The sequence below is a fragment of the Battus philenor genome, unplaced genomic scaffold, assembly GCF_028537555.1.
Source record: "Battus philenor isolate CCGP_79_NKW_IND1 unplaced genomic scaffold, ilBatPhil1.0.hap1 SCAF_1, whole genome shotgun sequence".
In the NCBI taxonomy this organism is placed as follows: Eukaryota; Metazoa; Arthropoda; class Insecta; order Lepidoptera; family Papilionidae; genus Battus; species Battus philenor.
In genome coordinates this window covers 6,877,556-6,899,502 of record NW_027181661.1, presented here as the reverse complement: position 1 = coordinate 6,899,502, position 21,947 = coordinate 6,877,556, and the positions used below count along the sequence as shown (strand labels likewise).

The 21,947-nt window shown below is 32.9% G+C and overlaps 1 protein-coding gene across 3 annotated transcripts in view; it reads left to right on the top strand.

Moving 5' to 3' along the window:
• The first annotated feature begins 5,693 nt into the window (after positions 1–5,693).
• The window catches only part of LOC137920701 (eukaryotic translation initiation factor 4 gamma 3-like), a 48,595-nt gene continuing 32,341 nt past the window's right edge, over positions 5,694–21,947 (top strand). For 2 of the 3 annotated variants that reach the window (XM_068763896.1, XM_068763895.1), the window contains exons 1-3: positions 5,695–6,219; positions 21,005–21,030; positions 21,100–21,254. In XM_068763896.1, the coding sequence (XP_068619997.1) occupies positions 6,164–6,219; positions 21,005–21,030; positions 21,100–21,254 (237 nt within the window). In that variant the 5' untranslated portion in view covers positions 5,695–6,163. Of the gene's footprint in view, positions 6,220–21,004; positions 21,031–21,099; positions 21,255–21,947 lie in introns of all 3 variants that reach the window. The other variant, XM_068763897.1, reaches the window with a different exon arrangement.

Sequence of the window (21,947 nt, the reverse complement as noted above, 5' to 3'; positions counted from 1 at the left end):
GTTCCTAAATCCTGGAAGCTTGCTAATGTTCAGCTTATACCCAAAAAAGGAAGCCATGCAGAACCAGCCAATTACAGACCTGCCGCAATCACCTGTATAATCTGTAAGATTATTGAGCGTATCTTAAATAATCTTCTCCTGACACATCTTGAAGCAAACGAGCTTCTTAGTAATAACCAATATGGTTTTCTCAGGGGAGGCTCCACCGGAGATATGCTAATATATGCCACCCACTTTTGAAGCGAGGCCTTGAAGGGTCACGGTGAAGCAATAGCCGTTTCATTAGACATCTCAAAGGTCGTTGACCGGGTCTGGCATAAGGCACTACTTAACAAGCTTCCAGCATACGGCATAAATACTGAGCTCTGCGACTGGATATGTGACTTCCTGAGGTAACGGTCGGTTCGAGTTGTCTTGGATGGCTGCTCTTCTGATCTAATGGCAATCAACGCTGGGGTACCTTATGGATCTGTTTTCTCCTTGTTTCTGCTGCATATAAACGATTTTTTAACACCCGGTATTATTAGCTACGCCGATGTATATCCTCGCCATCGTAATTGAGAGGTACATGTCCAAATCGCGAGCTAGTCCAGAGGGAATAAGGTCCTTGAGAGAAGAGTGTCCATGATTGAACGGGTGAACCTGACATTACAGAGTGTCCGATTGGGATGACGCCAATCTTGTCCAGTTCAATCCTTCCAATATACAGGCTTGTCTTTTCTCCGCGAAAAAGAGTAGCTTCGATTTAACACTCATTTTCGCAAGCGTATCCTTACCGATTACTAACCATCTAGGGCTTCTAGGTATTACCATTACCTCTAACTTTAACTTTGGCCAACAAATTGAGTCTATGGCAGAAGCGGCGTCCAAGAATTTATGAATTTTTTCAAAAGGTCGGCGGTACTTCAGCTCTGAACAGCTGCTTAATCTTTACACTACCCAAGTTCGATCCTGCAGTCACCTCTTCGACGGTGCAGCAAAATACCATCTGGAAGCTTTCGACTCTGTAGACCGAAGTTCCCGTAGGTTGATTAACAACGAAAAACTCTTAAATAGCAGACTGACTACACATCCTTGAGCATTGTCGTCGAGTTGCTAGCTTATCGGTTTTTTATAGGATACACTTTGGAGAGTGCTCGAAGGTTCTTTTCGAATTAATTGAACCCCATTCCTTTTTCGGACTACTAGGCGCAGGCAAAAGTTCTATCCATACGTTGTTGATATACCCAAAATTCAAACTTAATGGTTTGACAGCTCATTTTTGGTGAGAGTCGCCAAGATTTGGAACGACCTGCCTGGGTCTATTTTTTCTGATAAGTTGAACCCTGGAGCGTTTAAGAGTAGATTGAACAGGCCTCTTTTGGATAGGCATGTTCCACATTCGTCTTCATCTACACTCTCCATCAGGTGAGATGGAAGACAAACGCCTATTCCATTACAACTATATAAAAAAATGTAATCAAATTTTTTTTTAACAATTTTGTATTAGTAATAAATAGACAGCTATTACTTATTAAGAAACGTTTTATCCTATATCTCTCAGTGTCTTTAAGACGAAGGTCTTTAACGTATGTGTGTTACCTATGATGACTTACGAAACTGTAACTTCATCTCTTACTTATTGGCAAGATCGCGGCTGTTTAACGAGATTTCCAGACGAAATCGAATCTGGCATATGCGGATTCGTAGACAAACAAAAAACCGACATGGACCGACATAGACCACGGACAGGCAAGCGCAGTTTATGGCGTCCACCCGTAGACAGGCGACCTAGTAAAGCTTGCCGAGAAACGATGGACGCAGACCGCTTCCAACCGATCCGTTTAGAAATCTATGGGCAAAGCCTACGTCCGGCTGTGGAGGTACTTCGGCTGAAATGACAATAATGAGACATCAACTTACAACGTGAGATCAAACACACCAAGTGCTTGAATTTGAATAAATTCAAATTGCTTACTAGACACTTTGAAACAATTTTGCCGAGTAGATCTGTGCTATCGGAAGACAGTTGTTATAGTTTTAAAAGCTAATTTTAGAATTTCAGAACGACAAACCAATGGCCAATCGCTACCCAAGACAACGAAGTAACTTTTATTATTTGACGTTGTGACTTACCCAGTTCTTATGTTGTTATAGAAATCGGTCGTAACATATAGTTAATTAAGTGAAAGAACATCGAATATATCGGCGTAATTTGTCTCACATCGTTTATACCGTGTAATTATTGTAATTGTATTTTCATGAAAAGAATTGTTTGGGAAAAAACAAAAGCCTTAACATGCTTAAATCGAAAATAATTTACAAATATCATGTACACAATTTTTATAAACCAGAAGGTATAAGTTAAATAATATTGAAAAATCACGATATCTTCTTGAAACATATTTTTGATGCTCTTTGAGATGCTCTCATAGGTCGAAAACAATACATTTTTAATACGTTTGAACGAACGGAAAGAAAAATGTACTAAATCTTACGTACTAAACATATACGTATTTGTGTATATTAAATGCATTGTATTCATATGTATATATATGTGCATATATTTCTACCTTTGTTTTTGTAGCTTAGCAATAGAGGACCGACACTTGTGATCGTAGGTCGCAAGTTCGATTCCCGGGATACAATGTTATATAATTTTCATTTTGTGTATTAATTCTCACACACGGCTTGTCACTGGTAAAAAACAAGTTTTCAGAGGATCGACAGCAACACCCTCTGCGTATCATAATACCGCAACGCGATCGCCAACTCGCCAAGCGTAGCCATTATGGTATATCCTCCAGTAGATATCTTTGAGTCAATACCTTCCAGTGGGCTGAAACGGCGATGAATGTATATACAGTTTAAAATTTTATTTCAAATATAGTTGTTTTTTTTTGTCAAGTTGTACATAGTACATTTGAAAAAAAATATATCTTACCTGAAAATTAAATTTGATTATTAATTTGTAATTCATTTATAGACGCATGAAATTATTTACATCCTAGTGGATATAAATATATAATTGTAGCAACTGATATAATTATGGTTCACCTACAAGTTTCCAGGAACTCATTACGACGGTATAAAGCCCCGCAAGGCTATTAACGTCGGCTTCAACAAATACAGAGGAATATTTAAATTATATATAAAAAATATTATATAAAAAATTATATATTATGTAATAAAATATATACGAAAAAAATCGACCACGTTCTCGACCGCCTCCATCCGGTACTAAAAAAACCGGAGTAAAATGTCACTACCAATTAAAGTGGCAGAGCAGCTCATACTTTGCGCATGAAAACCCCATGTCATTCGCAATCTTCAAGACATGCAATATAGGTTCATTCGCGGGACCAATTTACGCCTAAGCGATTTAAGAGCTCAGCGGACCCTCAATCCGATAAAATTGTAGTATGCAGCGACCTGCATCGAAGTTCCCCGGGGAGCTCTGTTACTTCGCTACTACTTTAATAAAGGTTTTAAGACTAAGAGCCCTTTGCGTCCAGCGCCCTCTAGCCGGCGGAATCTGCAAATGTCACTCAGGCAGCAATGCAATCCATTAAAAAAAACGGCAATAAACGGTTATTTCATAACAATATACATTTTATTGTTAATATAAACTAATTTAACTTTATTTTAACTCCTTCTATCTGAAAAAACTTGTTTACACCAAAGTCATTAGTAAGCAAAATGCATGTATATTAGTTAAAATAATAATTTCTCTACTTAGCGTAAATAATAAATTCTCTACTTTGCGCATATCAGTTTATAGTGTAATGATATTATAGAGATATTAAATATGTAATAAAAACTTATTGTTAGATATATATATATATATATATATATATATATATATTTATATATATATATATATATTGTTTAAAATTTCAGTAGTTAGTATTGTATAGTAGTTACACATTTTTTTTTATCGTCGTATAAGATGGTACAAATATTAAAATTCCAACATAAATTAAGGTCGTGAGCACATCTTGTACGTAAATGCGCGAAGTTTGAGTATTCCCACGGAAGCTTCTGTTTTGCATAAAGCTAAGAAGTCTATCATTTTGTAACAATCTCAGTTATCCAATAAATGTGATATGTTACAGAGAGTATTTTATTTGTTTCAATGTGATTACTATAAGTTAGTAAGTTCAATTAAACCAATAGAATATCTTTTCTAGATAGGAACTATTTTTAGGCTTATACAGACACTAATCACGAGAACTGTCAAAGGTAAGTTTCATATTTTTACAGCAGATACTAGATGGCGTTAATTGCAAATTTAGTATTTTAATATAACATCAATTTTGTTTTCACGGATCCTATCAAATGGTTATATTTATAATTACCATTAGCCTTAAAAATGCTTGTCTTTCAAATTAAACCTGCTGACTTTTAGGATATCTAATCATTAGTAGAGTATTTTTGTTCAATCACGATAGATGGCGATGTGTGTTACAAATCCTGCTGTTATCGTTTGCTATTCATGAACGATTTGTAGATATCAGTAAACCCTGATTCGGTGAACTATTTACGTAATCACTTAGCAAAGTTTTTGTACTTCGATCGGCGATTCGAAACGCCTTCAGCGATCTGTTATTTTAAATCCGCGGAAACTGTTAATGCCACTGCTTTAGGCAATGACTTTTAGTCACGAAAAAAAGCATGTACTATACTTTTTTTTATTTTTGAACAATTAGTAGTACTGCCAGCTTTGTATTACTTATAATATTGTTAATTTAATTGGGATTCAGATTGGACTGTACGGAATATCTGACGTTAGCCCGGTGCAGTTTTTATAGCGAATTCAATAATTTTTTAAACATAATAGCGTTTTTAATTTTTGTCTTTGTTATTTATTTCAGTAATTACATCAACTTATTTTGATAGTTGTTTTTAAAGTTTACATTTTAGACCTTGACATTACCTGACTATGTATGCAACGCCATTTTAAAGTAACGTGTTGCTATTTCCTTTTCTGGATGAATACTCCTTCATGATAACGCAACGCATTTTAAAGAATGTTGATAATACCGACAAAATTAAAAATCTAAGAGCGAAATATTAAGGCCATATCGTCTTCTCTTCCTAACCTATTACGAACCTTATTATTATTACATATATTTTAAGCGTGATGTTGACTCAGCGCATTCATTAATCTTTTCATTTATTTTTTAAAGGTTTTTTATTTTTGATACTTAAATTAAATCAATAATATTTTAAGTGTTATGTTTGTTGTATTTAGTTTCTCTATTTATTTTATATATATTTTTGTCTTATTAGGTGCTATTTTTATTTAATTAATCCCAAACTATTTTTTTTTCACCAAACATGAAACATTAAAGATGTGATATTTTTAAGTTTGCAAGAAATAATCGGTTCAGTTCAAATATTTGTCTATCACGAATTTATGTTAAAACAAAACTTCTCCAGAGTTTTTGTGACTTACAGAAGTTTCAATAAAATTTTTACTACTATTACTATAAATTTTTTTAAAAAATTTTAAATTAGTTTTCATGATTTTATAATTAGATTTTAAACATTACCGCTTTTTTGAACGCACCATAGTTACCATAAACTAAAATTACCACGCTGCTAGGTCCACGACTCTATTCTGTTACTGCCTTAACTAACCTCTCCAATTTTCAAAAAAAAGTTAACATCAGAAGCATTGCATGTGTGACGTGACTAGTAAACGTGAACTATCGAATGACAGTTTTAACAATTTAAATATTAGATAATATTATAATATTATTGTTATTGATAAAAAAAAATATTTATACAATTTTTAAGACTATTCAATCGACAAACCGTAACGTAGCGTACTTAAATTTTGTAATTTAAAGAAATTGTTTTGTAGCAACAACCGTTTGTTTATTGGTTAACATCCGCCATTTTGTTCTGTCGTTTGTTTAGTGTCTGGGTTTATTTCCTGGTATACCATTGCAAAGAGAATATATGTACCATATTTTTGTAATCAGTGTAAAATGTTTTTGCTAGAAACGTCGTTTTCAAGGGGTCGTAATTAATAACAACAACAAATAAATTTGTGCGACTTGTCAAACTGACATCTGAATAACTACCTATGTGCCGGATGTGTCCTACAATCGGTTAGGGGGATTGAACGTGCCACCTTGAGTGGTATACGTGTTGCGATACCTATGCTGCCTAGAATATGAGTGGTAACGGGAATCAGGTGCCGCTGGCGCCGTGTCAGCGCGGGCCCGGAACGTATCCTTGAAATAAAGAGTTTTTTTAAAGTTTTAAGTTATATTTACGTAATGTAAGCCACTATCATTTGCTACGACCGCAATTGCGAATAGCTATGTGTGTTATTGTGATTTGTTAGACGAGAAACTAGTTTTATTTGTTTTAGGAATATACACGCTACCTATTTCAATCCTCCGTAAATGTGTACGTATAAATATATTTATTTCCTAAATATTACTTTTACAAAGTTTGCAGTGTGGTTATCAAACTTTTCATTGTTTGCTTGAGACAGCAATCGCAAGTTTCAAGTGATTGTAGATATTTTCTATACTCCATCTGATTTTTTTGTTACAAGTTTTACTTTTTACGTCGCTTATCTACCATACAAACGTGATTAGTTTTCGCTCTTCGAATCATAATTATAATATATATGCAATACGCGTGAATTGTTCGCCACCATATACACTAGTGTTTTTTATATATAAAACTTTTTAAGCATTCATGCTTTATAAGTTAAGGACATACTTTATTGCAAGAATTTTATAATTTATATACTGTTACCACTAAAAAAAGAGTTTAAAATTTTATTTATTTCAGTTAGAATATAAAAACAGCTTATGGCATCCACATATAATTTTGCCTATGCATTAAATTATTTTGCCATAAATTATTACATGGATCCTCTTAAAATTTGATAATAAAAAAGAAATAAAGTAAGATTGAAGCGAGTGTTTCTCTGTTCTTGTGTCTGCATGTGGCGAACTCTTGCTTTGTAATTATGCTCTGAAGTAACTTAAGAATATTTAAAATGCATTTACTGTAACTAAAATTTTATGAGATATTCAGGGCATATTTACAAGTTACTAATGTAAATATGAAGCTCTAAACAAATTGTAAAATGTACTCTATGTGAAATATTTGTTATATTCATGAAGTCTACTTTAGTCTAAATTGTTTCAAAGTTGTTGTTTTTTGGTATCTGCCTGTTGAATCTGTGTTAAAAAATAAAATAAATCAGAGAAAATTACTTCATGGATAAAACTGTAAACAAAAGTTGCACTATTTCCATATATTGTAATAATTACTTTTTTAATAAATAGTCTTAGTATACTCATAAATGGTTAGGCAGATGGCTAATATTGCAGGAACAAAATAGGATGTCCAATATAAATAGCTGGTACAATTTTCCTTTAATATTTTACTGGTGGAAATCTTTGTCACCCAGTCTTATAGAAGAAAAGGAGAGGTAAGTTGTAGACAAGTAGGTATTGCAAATAGATATGTAGCTGTAGATAACTTTTTTTTTATTAATTTCACCATTGGAATAGGCACATATATTGCTTATTATTTGATGGGATGTCCCCTCCATTTAATGTTGTCTGTAGGTAAATTATAAAGTTCATAAAATTAGTTTATTTATCAATAGAATTTTATCTACGAAATACTGCTGATAAATGCATGCCATATTCTATTGTGTAGTTTAGTCTAACATAAATTTTTATCTGATGAAACCAATATTTTTAACATACAGTCAAACCCGTTTTTATGCGGTGGAAAACGGTCACGCGATTTAAAACGAGTCCAAAAATAAATTGAAAATTTTCGTACACGCTCATACATAATTATTTACAATTATATACACTTTCCTCAAAAGTTTACGAAATAAAGAAAAAATTTTGTAACCAATAAATGATTAATTACGTGTTAATTTATTAAAATAAGACTATGCACCGTATTATTCTAATCTTTATCGCGCGTGTCGCGGATAAGATTCGGAATACGAGACATAAACTGTTGACACATCGGATGAAAACGATTGTATGTCTATTGTCGCGAGATTGCTCATAACAAACGATCAAAGCGTATAAAGACGTTCGCCTTTGCCTGCAATGTACGCAGTGTAAACTGATAGAAATCGTTACAACAGTTTAATGTATGTAAGTGTAAATATGTAAGAGACAACAACGCCGGAGTTCATATCGTACAAACCAACACTGCATTAAAAGGACCGCACTATAACAGGTTTCATTGGCACATCGTATAAATTTACTTTTAAATACACAACGTACACAACACAACGTATTTTTGAAATTAATATATATGTTATACGTAATTTAGCAGCCTTTTAGGAACGTTATAAGCTTTGTTATGTGCACTTATTACATTAGCGTATTCACTGCTACCCAATCGCGTTATATCTTTTGTCACATTAAAAAAAAATGATTTAATGATGCTCACCACAAGAATATTTATAAAATTTTAATTGCGAGTATTTCATATGGACGCTTTAAAGAGATGAGCAAACGCTTACGAAATTCCATACAGGCATAACAATATCGAGGTATGATAATATTAATGTAACCAAAAGAATCAATTATCAAAGGATATAATCAAAATACGAATGTAAAGAAGTGCTGGTACTAGGACTTAAAACTCTTTTCTAGTGATAATAGCTGTGAACACGAGAATCCAAAGATATTGAACCCTTCAACAGGAACTATTACCTATTCAGAAGACATTAAGCTAAACCAGGGTGAAATGTTGAGGTTTTCGTAAGGTTGAGAAATATTGTTATCGTGACGAAGAGTGATCAAGCGAGCAGCTGTATTTCGTATATAAGGCAATTTTCCATTGTCAATCATGGTTTAAGAGGCCAACGCTTGGTTTTAACTGTCGTGTATTCCTGGAAGTAAGTAATAAAAACTAATGTTTTGTACAGGCCTTGAGGAACTTATTTATTATGTTTAAGAAGATACACTGACTATTCGCCAACTCCGACAGAAAAACACTCAAAACTAATTGTTGACTGCTTCCCTTCCAGTCTCTTCTAATCTGGACTTTTTTTTAAGCGTTTGGATATATAAAATACATTAAAATTTGGTTCAATAGGCGGAAAAGTCCAGATCACGCTAACTTGAAGACACTGCGAGCATCCTTGATAAAGAGCAGCCTCTATTGATGTAGAGCTCGTTTCTGCCGCTAAAGACTGATAGATCGATATTAGAAAATCGGTCATTTCAATGATTAGGTGTGTAAAGAATTGGTTACATATGTGTAGACAAAAATGTGACAGAACTTATGACTCAACTGGGTATTAATATTATCCGATTTTATCACTAATTATATTATTTACTTGTCTACACTAATGATGTGGCATGCTAAATATTGAACCATTATTTATGTGAATGTAACACTCGTATGGTATTGCTCTTCCTTAAAGTATTATGAGCTGGCGCTGGAAGCTGACAAAGTGTGATTCTGCACCGTAATAACATTACCTTGTTACTTTATCATTTCATTATTGCCACGCATGCTAAACGGTAGTTGATATGCATCAAAGTTGCTTTTAAAAACATCAAACCTATCATTGTCCATAATTTCCCCGCACCGTGATTGCCAAAACATATTGATAGTAATATAATTTGTCAACTACATGCGTAGTAACTCATTATATTTGATCGCGAATTAAACACGACGGCAATATGCGGGAAGCTTCAATGATGACATATCAAGTATTGGAAGCTTAATTTCCTTGATATCCGTATTCGTTGACCCATTCATATCAAAGACCGTCGAAGTACGGCACCGCGTTTTGCAGCGATACTGTAGAGATTAATCAAACTCTATTCTGTAGTTTAGTTAGAGGCACTAATTTAATATACCATTGATTTTACGGCAAACGCGTATTTTATCGATTAAACAACATTTACGTTATTGGATTTATATTCATTGACGTGCTTACACTAAATCCGTCACGAATTTGTATGTTACGCACATTAACCTCCAGATCAAATAAGTTTAAAGTCCGATAACACATTATGATAAAATTTAACGTTATAATGTAAATCGTTGACTACTGTAAAAACGTTATTCTGTAACAACTTAGTGATGGATAAAGGTTTGTTTTCATTAACGTCATTAAAAGGAGATGCTGCCTTGCAATGGCAATTTTATTAGATTACATTGCTGAATTGCATTAAATGTGAAAATTGAAACCGTTCTTGTATATTTTTTCAACGCATAGAGGTCGAGTACACCAAGGAGACCGTTTCATTCCAACAGTCGCCGTTGACAAAATACGTCTTTTGAAATTTGTCTTTTCTGAACCCTTCCCCTATATTTGTCAAATTAAGCTCCGCTTCCTGAAATTATTAGGTCATAATAGCTAGAAGGCCTCCTTGTTGAAAATAATGGATATTTATACAAAAATTGTTATTGTTTAATAATAAATCGAAATTTATATTTATATACAAAATACGAATAAGATTTTATGATAATATAGAAAAAAACCTTTGGTCGTGAAAGAAATATGAGTAAAAACAGCGTAAATGGTGAACCTCTAACGCACCTACTTTCCGTTTACGATATAATAACTTAGCGTTAAACTAAGAAAAATATTACATCACATTCGATTAAAGATATAATAATTCCAATAATTCCGTGAAAGAGTAAAATTAGACCATTTCACTATTTCTGTGCTGAAAGAAATACAAGTAATAACATCTAATTGGAACACCTACGCAGAACTTTGCGACATATCTATTAATAAACTTGTCTTATCCAATAACAAACTATCTGAACTTGTATTGATCATTATCCTTAAAGAATAATGTTGTGATTTGATTTATATTACTTTATAAAAACGCTAAAATGTACGTGTGACGAGAATAAGGGATCAAACGTTTTAGTCCCTATGGGTCGGAATGCGAAGTAATCTAACACATAGTCCTAGCATGGAATGACATATATTGCAATAGCATTTGCTTGTCTAAAACAGTTTTTCTAGTACGTGCTTTTATGACAGTGATTAATATATTTTTACTTTTTGTAGAATATTATCACAACAAAGTCCATATTACTTCCTTAAATTATTGTTTTTACTTAGTCGTAGGTCTTTACGAAAGCTTTCAAAGTTAGCATTATTATTTTTATTTCTCATCTCGCAATAATATTCAGTTAATTTACTTCATTTCTATAAATTTATTTTAATTCACGCATTATTTGTTTTTAGGTATTGAAATTGGAAAATAATTTATAACATCCCTCAAAATATTTACGTTTTATTTGTCGCTTTATTATTTAATATAATGACGACTGTCGTCTTAGAAATTCTAAATCTCGTCTTAGTAATAAAAAAATTTACATAAGTAAACAATGCTTATAATTGTGCTGTATAAGTTAATTTGACAATAGATTAGAGTAAAATTATACACGAACTAGTCCTCGATCCCCCAACACTTGTATAATGTACATATGACTTAGTTGAAGTCATGTGTATAATTCTAAGACTGCTAGTGTTAATGCTTTTGCTGATTTAGTTATAGCTTTTAGTGGCTGTTTGTTTTAATTGCTTCAATGTGCAAATGCCTTTAACATCCCATTTTTGTGAAGAATGTACGTTGGCAGCCTATAAATATGAGGAACATGCACATTTGAAAATGCGAATCTTAGTAAGCAACATGCTCGAGGTCTACATGTCGTGGCCACTAAGCGAGGGGGGTATTGCTACGTCGTTCTTGTTATTATGCCTACATAAGTGTTAATGCACTATAATATTCCTCGCGTTGTGCGACCTCACAATACAGATAGCAGTATCTTCTCCATTTTTATTTGTCTCTGTGCGACAGCTACAAACATTGTTCCATGTCCGTCTTATTTCACAAATTGTTTCGTCTATTTACAGATAGACATATCTTGCTTACTTTCTTGGTTATAACAAAACGCATACAATTCTTAAAATATGTTTCAAAACTTTTCATGATTGTCATCTAATAAACCTTCAAATTCTCTGGTGTTGCTACATTAATGGCGACAATGTGAAAATGAACTGTTTTTTTTTCCGAATTCTGGTCCAGTCATTCATTTTACCTTATTGCAAAATGAATTTGGTTTTTGTCAAACTTCACGATCCTTCGACGCATAACTTAAAAAATCGTCTCACTTGCGTTGAATTTCAAAAAGATGTCAAAGTTCAGCGAAGGGTCGAAGCGTTGTAATTTACATACACGACTTGAATTTGATCTCCTAGACATAGTTACAGATCAAAAGTTGATAGAGAAAATCATCGACATAGGCGTGTTAGTCTAAAAAAAAACGAAATCTTAATATCAACGCGGCAAGTTAAAACGATCTATTATAAGCCTACTAAATATTATAAGCCCGTCGTCACCGTTACACGAGAAATAAGAGATTTTTCCAGGTATTAAGATCATTAATATCCTCCAATTAATGTTAAGATAAAAATACTCGGAAAATACGACTCATTCATCCCGTTCATTTGAACCTTTAACTTTAACATCGGTATATTTCATTACATGTTCAGTGTATTGCGTGTAAATTCGAAGAAAAAATGGCCCAAATTGATTTTTTTTAGTAGTTCGACTCACGTTGGGCTTGTTCGTAGAGATATATTTGGATGACGATTTATTTCATTGTAATTACATAACCAGTTTATTCTAAACAAGATTATTTGATCTCATAAAAATTTGTTGTTTAAATTAAACCCAAATTTCTCAATTTAAAGAACTACTTTAAACATGGAACTAAAATAATTTTATTACTAAAATTTCATACATACTCCAAGATTTTTTTTATTTTGTCAAAGAGTTTTTTTATCGTAGTTAATTCAGGGATAAAAACAATAATTGGCCATCGTCTCAATATATCGTATAATTTATTACATTTTATATATGTACACCTTTAAACATATAATGATTTATTTTTTTAAACATTTGTTTTATTAGAATTCTTGTGTTTGAAAATAATTTATAACATCCGAAATCACATGTATACTTATGTCGCTGTTTATGAATATGGAAAATATGCTTTTGTGAATACATGCACAGTTAAAAAACACACTATCATATCAATAAATATTTTTTCTGTATATTATATTTTCATAGTTATAAATGAAATCTTAATATACTTTTATATTTATTCTTTTTAGTAGCTTTTCCTCCGCGCACAGCTATTGATAATATTAAAATGACGATGATATACAAGAATATCCTGTCTGGTGTCGACCAATATCTGTACGTTTTGCGCCAGAATGGCTTGACTTGGAAACTGACTTCACAATCATGCAATTAAAGAGGTTACACCACGCAAGCGACAACAATTGGTGCATCACATTTTGAACGATCATATCGGGTCCATAATAAAGTGCTGGCCGTGAGGAGACAGTTTAACGAATTTGTTCAACGGGTAATTCGTTGAAAATCACGTGGAATATTGAAAATCGCAGGCCACATACCATTGCTGTTTAATGTAACGCGTAAGAACTCAACTCGCTTACATTCACAAAATTTTCATTTTCACATACGGATATCAAGTGTGCCTAATATATGATAAATAAGACGAAGTCGATTGGTCAGTTGAAATCTAACCAAAGCAGGACGTACCTCGGTGCTTGGAAACAACCAGAAGAATGTCGTCGTCATCGTTGTTGTCATTATCTCTATCATTTGTAGTATCATTAGTTAATATATATAACACGTTTTAGTATTTAACTTTTATAATCTCGATGGCATACTATTTAGTTTCCTATTGTTGTATATTTAAGCTGAATGTATTTGCGTACGATTTCTGCTTGATTAAATAATATAACAATACAATTTTTTTTAACTCTAACATCTGAAACTGTACAAGTTGTGTTTAATTATTTTGTACTTTCCTCTAAACGCTTGGCAAAAACTATGTTTGCGAATATATTTTACTAAAAGGCCTATCTAATGTTCACGAGCATTCCCGGTCACCACATTACTACCGAAAAACAGTGAAAAATATAAATGAATATTACTTCTTTATTTAACCTTGGGACTACTGGCAAAGAAATGTTGAGCCACGATCGCATAACATAATACTCAATAATATTGTAAATGAAATAACAAAAATAAAAATCAAAATATTAATATTACAAATGCTTTCTCTATCAAATATCAAACTCGTTTCTTTTTGGCACAAATAGAAACGAAGAATTCGTAAAGGTATTTAATTTTAGATATATCTGCTATTTTCTGAAATATATAATATTCTCTTGAACTTCTTTTTAATGGAAAACGAATGTATAACGGTATGATCTGAATCGTAATTAAAAGTTTTTAATACAATTACAAACTATTCATCTTACAATTGGTCGCTGCTAATGATGAACTGCAGGCTTAAATTAAATTTTCAATACGATCATTATTTAAAAAAAAAACTTAAGATTAAATTTTTGTAATTGTACCTCTTCTTATTCAATATTTTATATCATTGTATATGTTGCACGACTTTTTTTAGGCATTGTTTTGGACAGGTTATAGGAATTTTATAGAAAACTGAATCATCCACCAATCCATTATTATTAATTCAGCAATAGCACAGCTCCTAAGTTAGCAAATCAAATTTTTATTAACTTTCTATTATACCTTGAACCATGAGACTCGACCCGGTAGTTAATCTTATTCTTAAAAAAACCTATGAATAACAATGCAGATGCTCTTAAGTTTTAAAATATAAAACTATGTGTACCATCACGTTTTTGGTTGTCAGCAAGCCATTCGTGGTGGCCACAATTGCTACGGCTCTCCTAAATTATAACACACTAATTTTTGCAGATTAAATCTTGCGACAGAAATATAGGCTCCGATACTTTTCTAGACTAGACGCGATTCTTTTTGTAAAAATGAAAATGTAGACGTGGCTGTTAAAGTTTCAGAATCTTCTGCGTGGACATAAACGTATGTTTGGATCTTTTTATAAGTTTGCGAAAGTTAAGGCTCCGTTTATTTATAGTTTACTTATTTTTTACTAACAGTTGCCTTACCTTATATCAGAAATATTGAGGAATTAACTTACATAACATAAATAATAAATCGCGTAACCATTGCGTATGTTTAAATAGTAATAACAACTTGGCTTACACCATCCATGCAACCATAATTATTAAAATTTATATGTCATGTAAACTGCAAAACATAAAGCCTAGATAAATGTCAGTGTTACGATCGGTTTTTACCGGTATGCGCGAAGGGCCTTGATTATAAGTATGAGGTTTTTTTCCAATAACCGAGCATTCCCTTTTGTCGGAGTATACAACCAAAAAATACTTTTTATATTGATATTACAATTTTATTTCCTTTCTTCGACCAAAATTGTCTTGTTTTATGTTTACTTTTGACATTACTATTCACTTGGATCAGTGTATGTTTTTCTCACTTTCGTCGTATGTCAACGAGATGGTAATATATGCAATATTTTATTTTGTTATATTTTATTGTTCAAAGCAGTATTAATCATCTATTAACATGTTTCGCCTTATTCATCATTTTTCTTTTAGGGATTGTCATAACTCAGCTGTTAGTGAGTTCGTTCAAGTATGACAAGGGATATGAGTAAATAATATGGAGGCGCTTTGTCGCATTAAGAATTATATCCGTATTTTTAAAAACAATCAGCTAAGTAATTTCATTCATAATCCGAGAGATATTCCGAATATCCCTTATGCTCTAAAATAGACTTGAAAAACAAAAGTACAGCTTAGAAACACTGGTCGGCTCACATTGTACTATAATTTAGAAAATGCGTTCTCTTTTCTAACTGTATCGTTAATAAACTTATTTTAACTATAATTATAAACTGGGCAATGAAAAGTGAGGCTGTAATCGATTAATAATGATTCCACTAACACGGAATTTACACGTCTTATCTACTATTCAGTGGCGGTAGGCATTTTTCAAAATAGTTTGTTTACATTGTTTTATATAACTTTAATTATGTTATCGCAGAATGTGCTCTTACATTCTCCTATAACATTATTTACGTCAAGCGTTTTGTATCACAAATGCGTAAATGTTGGACAATAATATATATAATAATAGCGAAAACGCTCTACCCGAATTGAGAAAAAAATGCAAATCAGTTGGAGCATAGCTAGGATAGTATGCAGTTAATGAGATTTTTCAGTCAAAACTAATTTAATTCAGCCAACGAGGAGACGTTAATGGGACTAGTTGTTAATGGCACAGATATTTCACCTACTTCGTGCCTCATTGGCAAGCCTTCTGTCGCTCAACGAGCCATTAAATTTGCCACGCTAAGGATTTGCTTACTAGATCAAATTATGAATGATCGGTACACGAAAGAAACTAACGACCGACATAGGTTACCGTATAGGCAAATTGAAGTGGAAGCGGCAAGCCTTAGAGCGCAAAACATATCTGCAGTTTTTTTCTTGTTACAAGGTCAATCGATTTATTATTTAGTGTCATCTTTCGCCTGTGGTAGGGTTTTCCAATGGTTCAGTCATACATATATATTGCAGTGTTTATTTTAAATAACGAGAAGCTATGCAATTCAGAGTTTGTTCAATATATTCCCGATTAAGTAACGCTTGACAGCACAGGACGCGTGTTAGCTGATGTGCTTTTGTATTTACAAAGGTATTTATAGTAATAGGTATGACATTTTTCACTTACGACTATGATATAATCATACCGTAAGTTTGTTTGTTGTTAGAACTCTTACAATTTTTTCGTAATCTACTTACAAGAACAAATAAAGAAATAAAAAAAAAGTTTACTAAATCAACCGACGAAAACTTAAAAACAAAGTCGTGTAACCTTGGAATATGAATGAAATTGTTTTTAGAATTGAAAGTTTTTTTAATTGTGAACCGAAAGTTTCGGTAGGGCTTATTGTCAACAATGAACTATTTTAAGATGTTTATAAACATCTGTTCGTTAATTACAGAAGTTATAAATAAGGTCGAATTGCGATTTGTAGCACTTTTTATTGAATTGTTAGGCGTGCCATTATTATGAATAGTTTGTTTATAACACCTTTAAAAGTATATTTGTATTTTTTCTCTTGGAAATAAATATGCAATTAAGACTGCTTATTTATAGAACACAGGTTTCTATTTAGGAGCTCATTCTAATCATTTTCATCTTTCTCGGTGAGATTTATTTCTTTAAATTATTGAAGCGCTGTTATAGTTAATAGAACATTATTTAATTACATTAATTGATCATACTTCTACCTTAATTTATAATATGAATATTGAAAAGAATAGGAATTTCATGGATCGGTAGAGCCAGTTAAATAATAGCTATAAAGATTACAGCCTTTCTTGTGGTCGGTGAAGAAGACGTGGAGATCCTGCTACAGGTAACAATAAATATAATTTATACATTATACGACAGAATTTTAGACAAACGATTCACGTCTAATCGTAACTTTCATATTTTAGATGGAACCTGTTTACGACAGAAATGTTATATCTAGAATTGTTTAAGTCACATAAAATTTGTGTCGACAAAAGTTAAATAAATCTCTTCTACCTTTATATGAGTAGATATGAATATACCTGTTAAAAATTTCGAAGTTTAAACTTTTTCTTTTTTTAATCTTAGACTAAGGTTATATAGTAATTGACGTCAATAATAGTATATATCTTGATAAACAGAAACTACTATTAGAGATTTTATTTTTAATGATTAGACTGTTGTTATTAATAAAATTTTCGGCCCAGTAGTGTAAAAACCAAATTGGATTATTGAATATGTCATAAATTAGCTACGCTGAAATGAATGTCATAAGCGAATGTTATCACTCTGAGACATATTCTGTAATAAAAGTACCTTAATAACTATCAAAACATAATATTTAAAACATTATTCACCTAATTCAATCATCAAATAGATTCTATTAAGCAGTTTTATCAATAGAATTTGCCATTACATTACTGCAATAATGTGTCCATCCCACGCATTCAGCGTGCGATTTGTGTACGGTGTCAGCTACTAGCTGCGTACTGTTAGCTATATTTCGGCGGCTCTACCTGAGAAGTATTGCTACAACATCGAAACGGAGCGTAAGTATTCAATATGTTAGGAATATTATCGTGGTACCATCGACATAAAACTAGTGGTTTTATAACATTTTGAGGAGTCATAGAGTTCGTTGTAAATATCAGTACTAAATCCACCTGAGTTTTTTAAGAGAGATGCTACTGCTTTAAGATTAACATTTATCATGAAATACTAATCATTGTCACATTGCCAAAGCACAGTGTTATTATTCGGACGTATTCAAGTCACGTTCATGGAATTTGAAAGAAACTAACATAGCCTAACATAAAACTTACTTTTGCGAAAAAATAACAAGAAATTGTGACAGAACGTTAACATTTTGCTGTTCTCAGATTACACAAATTTGAGTGAAGTAAAAAGAATAATTGACCGCGTATGCTCATGCGATTGCTAATACATTTGGTAACATCCTACTAATTCGGTATCGATTTGGCTTCCAAATTTATCACTCAAAAATGTTACGTTTGGTGTCTTAAATTTTATCTAAATCTTAAAATATATAGATAATAAATAAAAAACTTTTATTCATTATATTACTTGGCTTTAAAAGAGTACAAAAACAAAGATTTAAAAAGATGATATTCTATAAATGCCTTCTTTCTAGGCTTGTACTTTATTTTCCAGCCAGTTCAACATAGAATGTATCTCAAAAACAGATTATCAAACCTAACAATTTTTTTGTTTATTTCTTAGCAGATTGTTGGTTTGCTCACATTTTATGGTATTCTAGTAATTAATTACTCATATTAAATTATCAGTAAAACATATTCAATCACATTATAAAAATATGGACATTTTTTGTTACTAACTTTTTGAATGAATTTAATAAGCCTCCCCCTAGATAGCCACGATTACCGGTCTTGTGTTGCCTGCATCTAGCGACTTCCCGCGACTTTAACTACGTGGTCCGTCCACGTGTGTATAATATTAAGTTAAGTTTAAGTAATTATTAATATTATAAATTTAAACATGAATTGATATCGCCAAAAGCGACGAGGTCCAACGACGAAAGAAGGAAAAGATGAATTTACTTAAAAATACAGGCAATTGTGCGACATAGCCCTGATGATAATGATTACTCGACAGATATACGAAAGATGTCTGTAAATTAGAGGAATAAACGAAAATATTAAAAATTGTGGCTCTTATAAAATTTTAAGTCCTTCATAAAGTCAATTAAAAATGCTTTGCGTTGAAGTATCCCGTAAAGAACTAAGATACATTCACATAAAAATATATTAATTCGTCTAATTTGTTCCTGATATTTTCTTTTGCCCGATAAACTGATACGGTTACTGATACCGTACCGATTTTTAAAGATACCAAAAATTTGTTAAACACTTATAAAACCACGATTAAAAATATTTTTTTAATTTATATAAACAACACAGATAATATGATGACCCCATCCAACCTGGTAAAAAAGTTGAAAATTTATTGTTAAATCATGTAAAATTCTTTTCATGTCTCTATTACGCCTAGATCGTACTTATTCATAATCATTTTTTTAAACGTTTAGCCTCATTCGTCATAAACGGATCTTAAACTTGTTAATTTCTAAGTGAAATCAGTTTCATTCAAAATTATAATTGCACCTGTGCCAGCCCTCTCATGTTGCTTAAATACTTGCGACGATAAGTTCTAATCGACATAAACAAGCTCGCTATCGCACGTCTAAAGGCCGACGCCGCTGTATTCGATATATCGATTCACGCGGGGGCGCTGCTTGTCGTTTACGTCTAGCAACACCAGAGAACCCTAAAAAATAATGCTCCCCATGCCGTTTATATATTATACACCACGTTGCTTTCAATGCAGGATTAGCGAGCGAACTACGATACGACTTTGTTAGCCATTCATTGCCGCTAAAGTTTCTACGAACTACGAAGTCTTTTCGAACCGCGCAGCAATGGAATCACTTTAAGTTTTCTTTTCCGTGTACGAAGGCCGAAGGGTAGCGTATACGCGGGAACGCCCCAAAATTCGTAAAGCTTTGAGCTCATAGTAGTTTCATCTCTTTTCCCCTCGCAAAGTCCACTGTAGTCGTGAGTAATTTTTTACAAAAGAAAGCGTGACGTAAGCTGAGCGACGGTCGGCTTAGCGGCAGTCTCGAATATTATTAATAAAAAGAATTTTATTTTTTATTAAATAAAGGCTCATAATTTAATAAATATACGAGCTTCGTAATAAATTGCGGTTCCGCGTGAAGTGCCGCAACGGTGGCGGCGGCTTGCCGCGCGGTCAGATTCTTCTTATCGATTTTCTCAGTGCTGCATTAAATAGCCTTAAATTGTGAATGCGGACTGCACATTCGAAAGCAATAAGCGATATGCACGTTCCTAACAAGCAAACGTAATTATTAGCTTAGTTCAAATTACGGTGCCTAAACATTTTCTTAAGTAATAATATAAACGAAATAGTAACGGTAGCAGTAGTATGCGGAGCGCGCCGCAGACACGACCCGCGTAGTCGTAGTATTATGAGGTGATAAAGTGCGCGTTGCCCTATGTCGATGATTTCGTCTCCATTATTCTGGGAATGGTTCAATGTTTGGTTGGTTGAATTTCTGAAGGATCTGTATCATGAAATTAAAATGGTCGCACTAAGAGGAAATGGCTTCTTATCGCATGGCGGACAGTCTGATTTGGCGAGCAATGGTGTCGGGAATGGCAACGGAGTTTCCGGGCCGCGAGTGCAGATGCAATACCTGCCAGCTTCGAGCAAACACGAGCAGTCGCGTTATCCGAACTGCGTGGGCTCCTCCAGCAACTATAGGCTGCTGACGCAGTCACGTAAGTGTGCTGAATGTCGCACTTGCATAAGCAATCGCAATTGCGTTCGTATAACTAGCAAATGATAAATTTTGTGGCGTAGCAGCGTAAATTATTTAACTAATAGAAATTTTCTTTTGTTTTCTTTTTTATTATTATTTTTATTTCCTTAGCGCGAAGCAGTTATCCGCGGGCATCAACACCACATAGTGAGTAGTGGGCAGCGAACATTTTGTATATATCAGTATCGTCGTAGTCAATATTGATTTTGGTTTCAGGGTCGGAGTGCTATCATCCGACGGGGACGGCGACCACCAGCTTCCTGCCGGTGACTCAACCAAACCTTGGGCCTCCGCCGAACTTGCGCGCCCAACCGACACCTCAACCGTCCGCGCCGCCAGCGCCTCAGCAGGACATGTCCAAGACAACCATGGTCAGTATATGCTTAAAAATAAATTGATAGAATTTGCTATTTTAACATTATTATTCCTGTTTAACATAAGCTTTGTTCAAAAAAATGTAAACATAATATTTGTTTTTTTTTAGTTATTGCAATTTATGTTGCGTTATCGGTGGTGTATAGTCCTAGTGACAGCCATCTTCACAATTATTCCTCCATAGAATTTGTTTCAAGATCGATGTTACCACTGATCTGTTATGTTCGGTTCATCTACACCCTTTTAACAATGCATAATGACAGACATTCAAAACGAATATGATTGCAGCTCGTTTGTTATAATACGAAACATACTACCTTAAGAAATATTCCTAGAAACTATTTAGCTTTAAGAATTAATTTAAGGGATAACATAAAAAGTCGGATTAATTACATCTGCATTATCCCTTACTGAACTTTTCACTATTTCCCAGGAGGTACTCTTTACTTTGACATGCACAATAATGATGGAAACCTGTTTTAGATCTTTGTATATAAAGCGATTGTTCGCCAAGCGTCTCAAGGCTTGAACAATAAAATTGGACGATGCCATTAAAATTTGCAATTCCTTTGCGTATCCATAATACGACCTTTGATCAGTTTGTTTAAATTTATTTCACGAAGGATGATTCTTATTATGAAACTAAATATCTTTATTTTTTGATTGATGGTGTTAATATTTCTATAAAA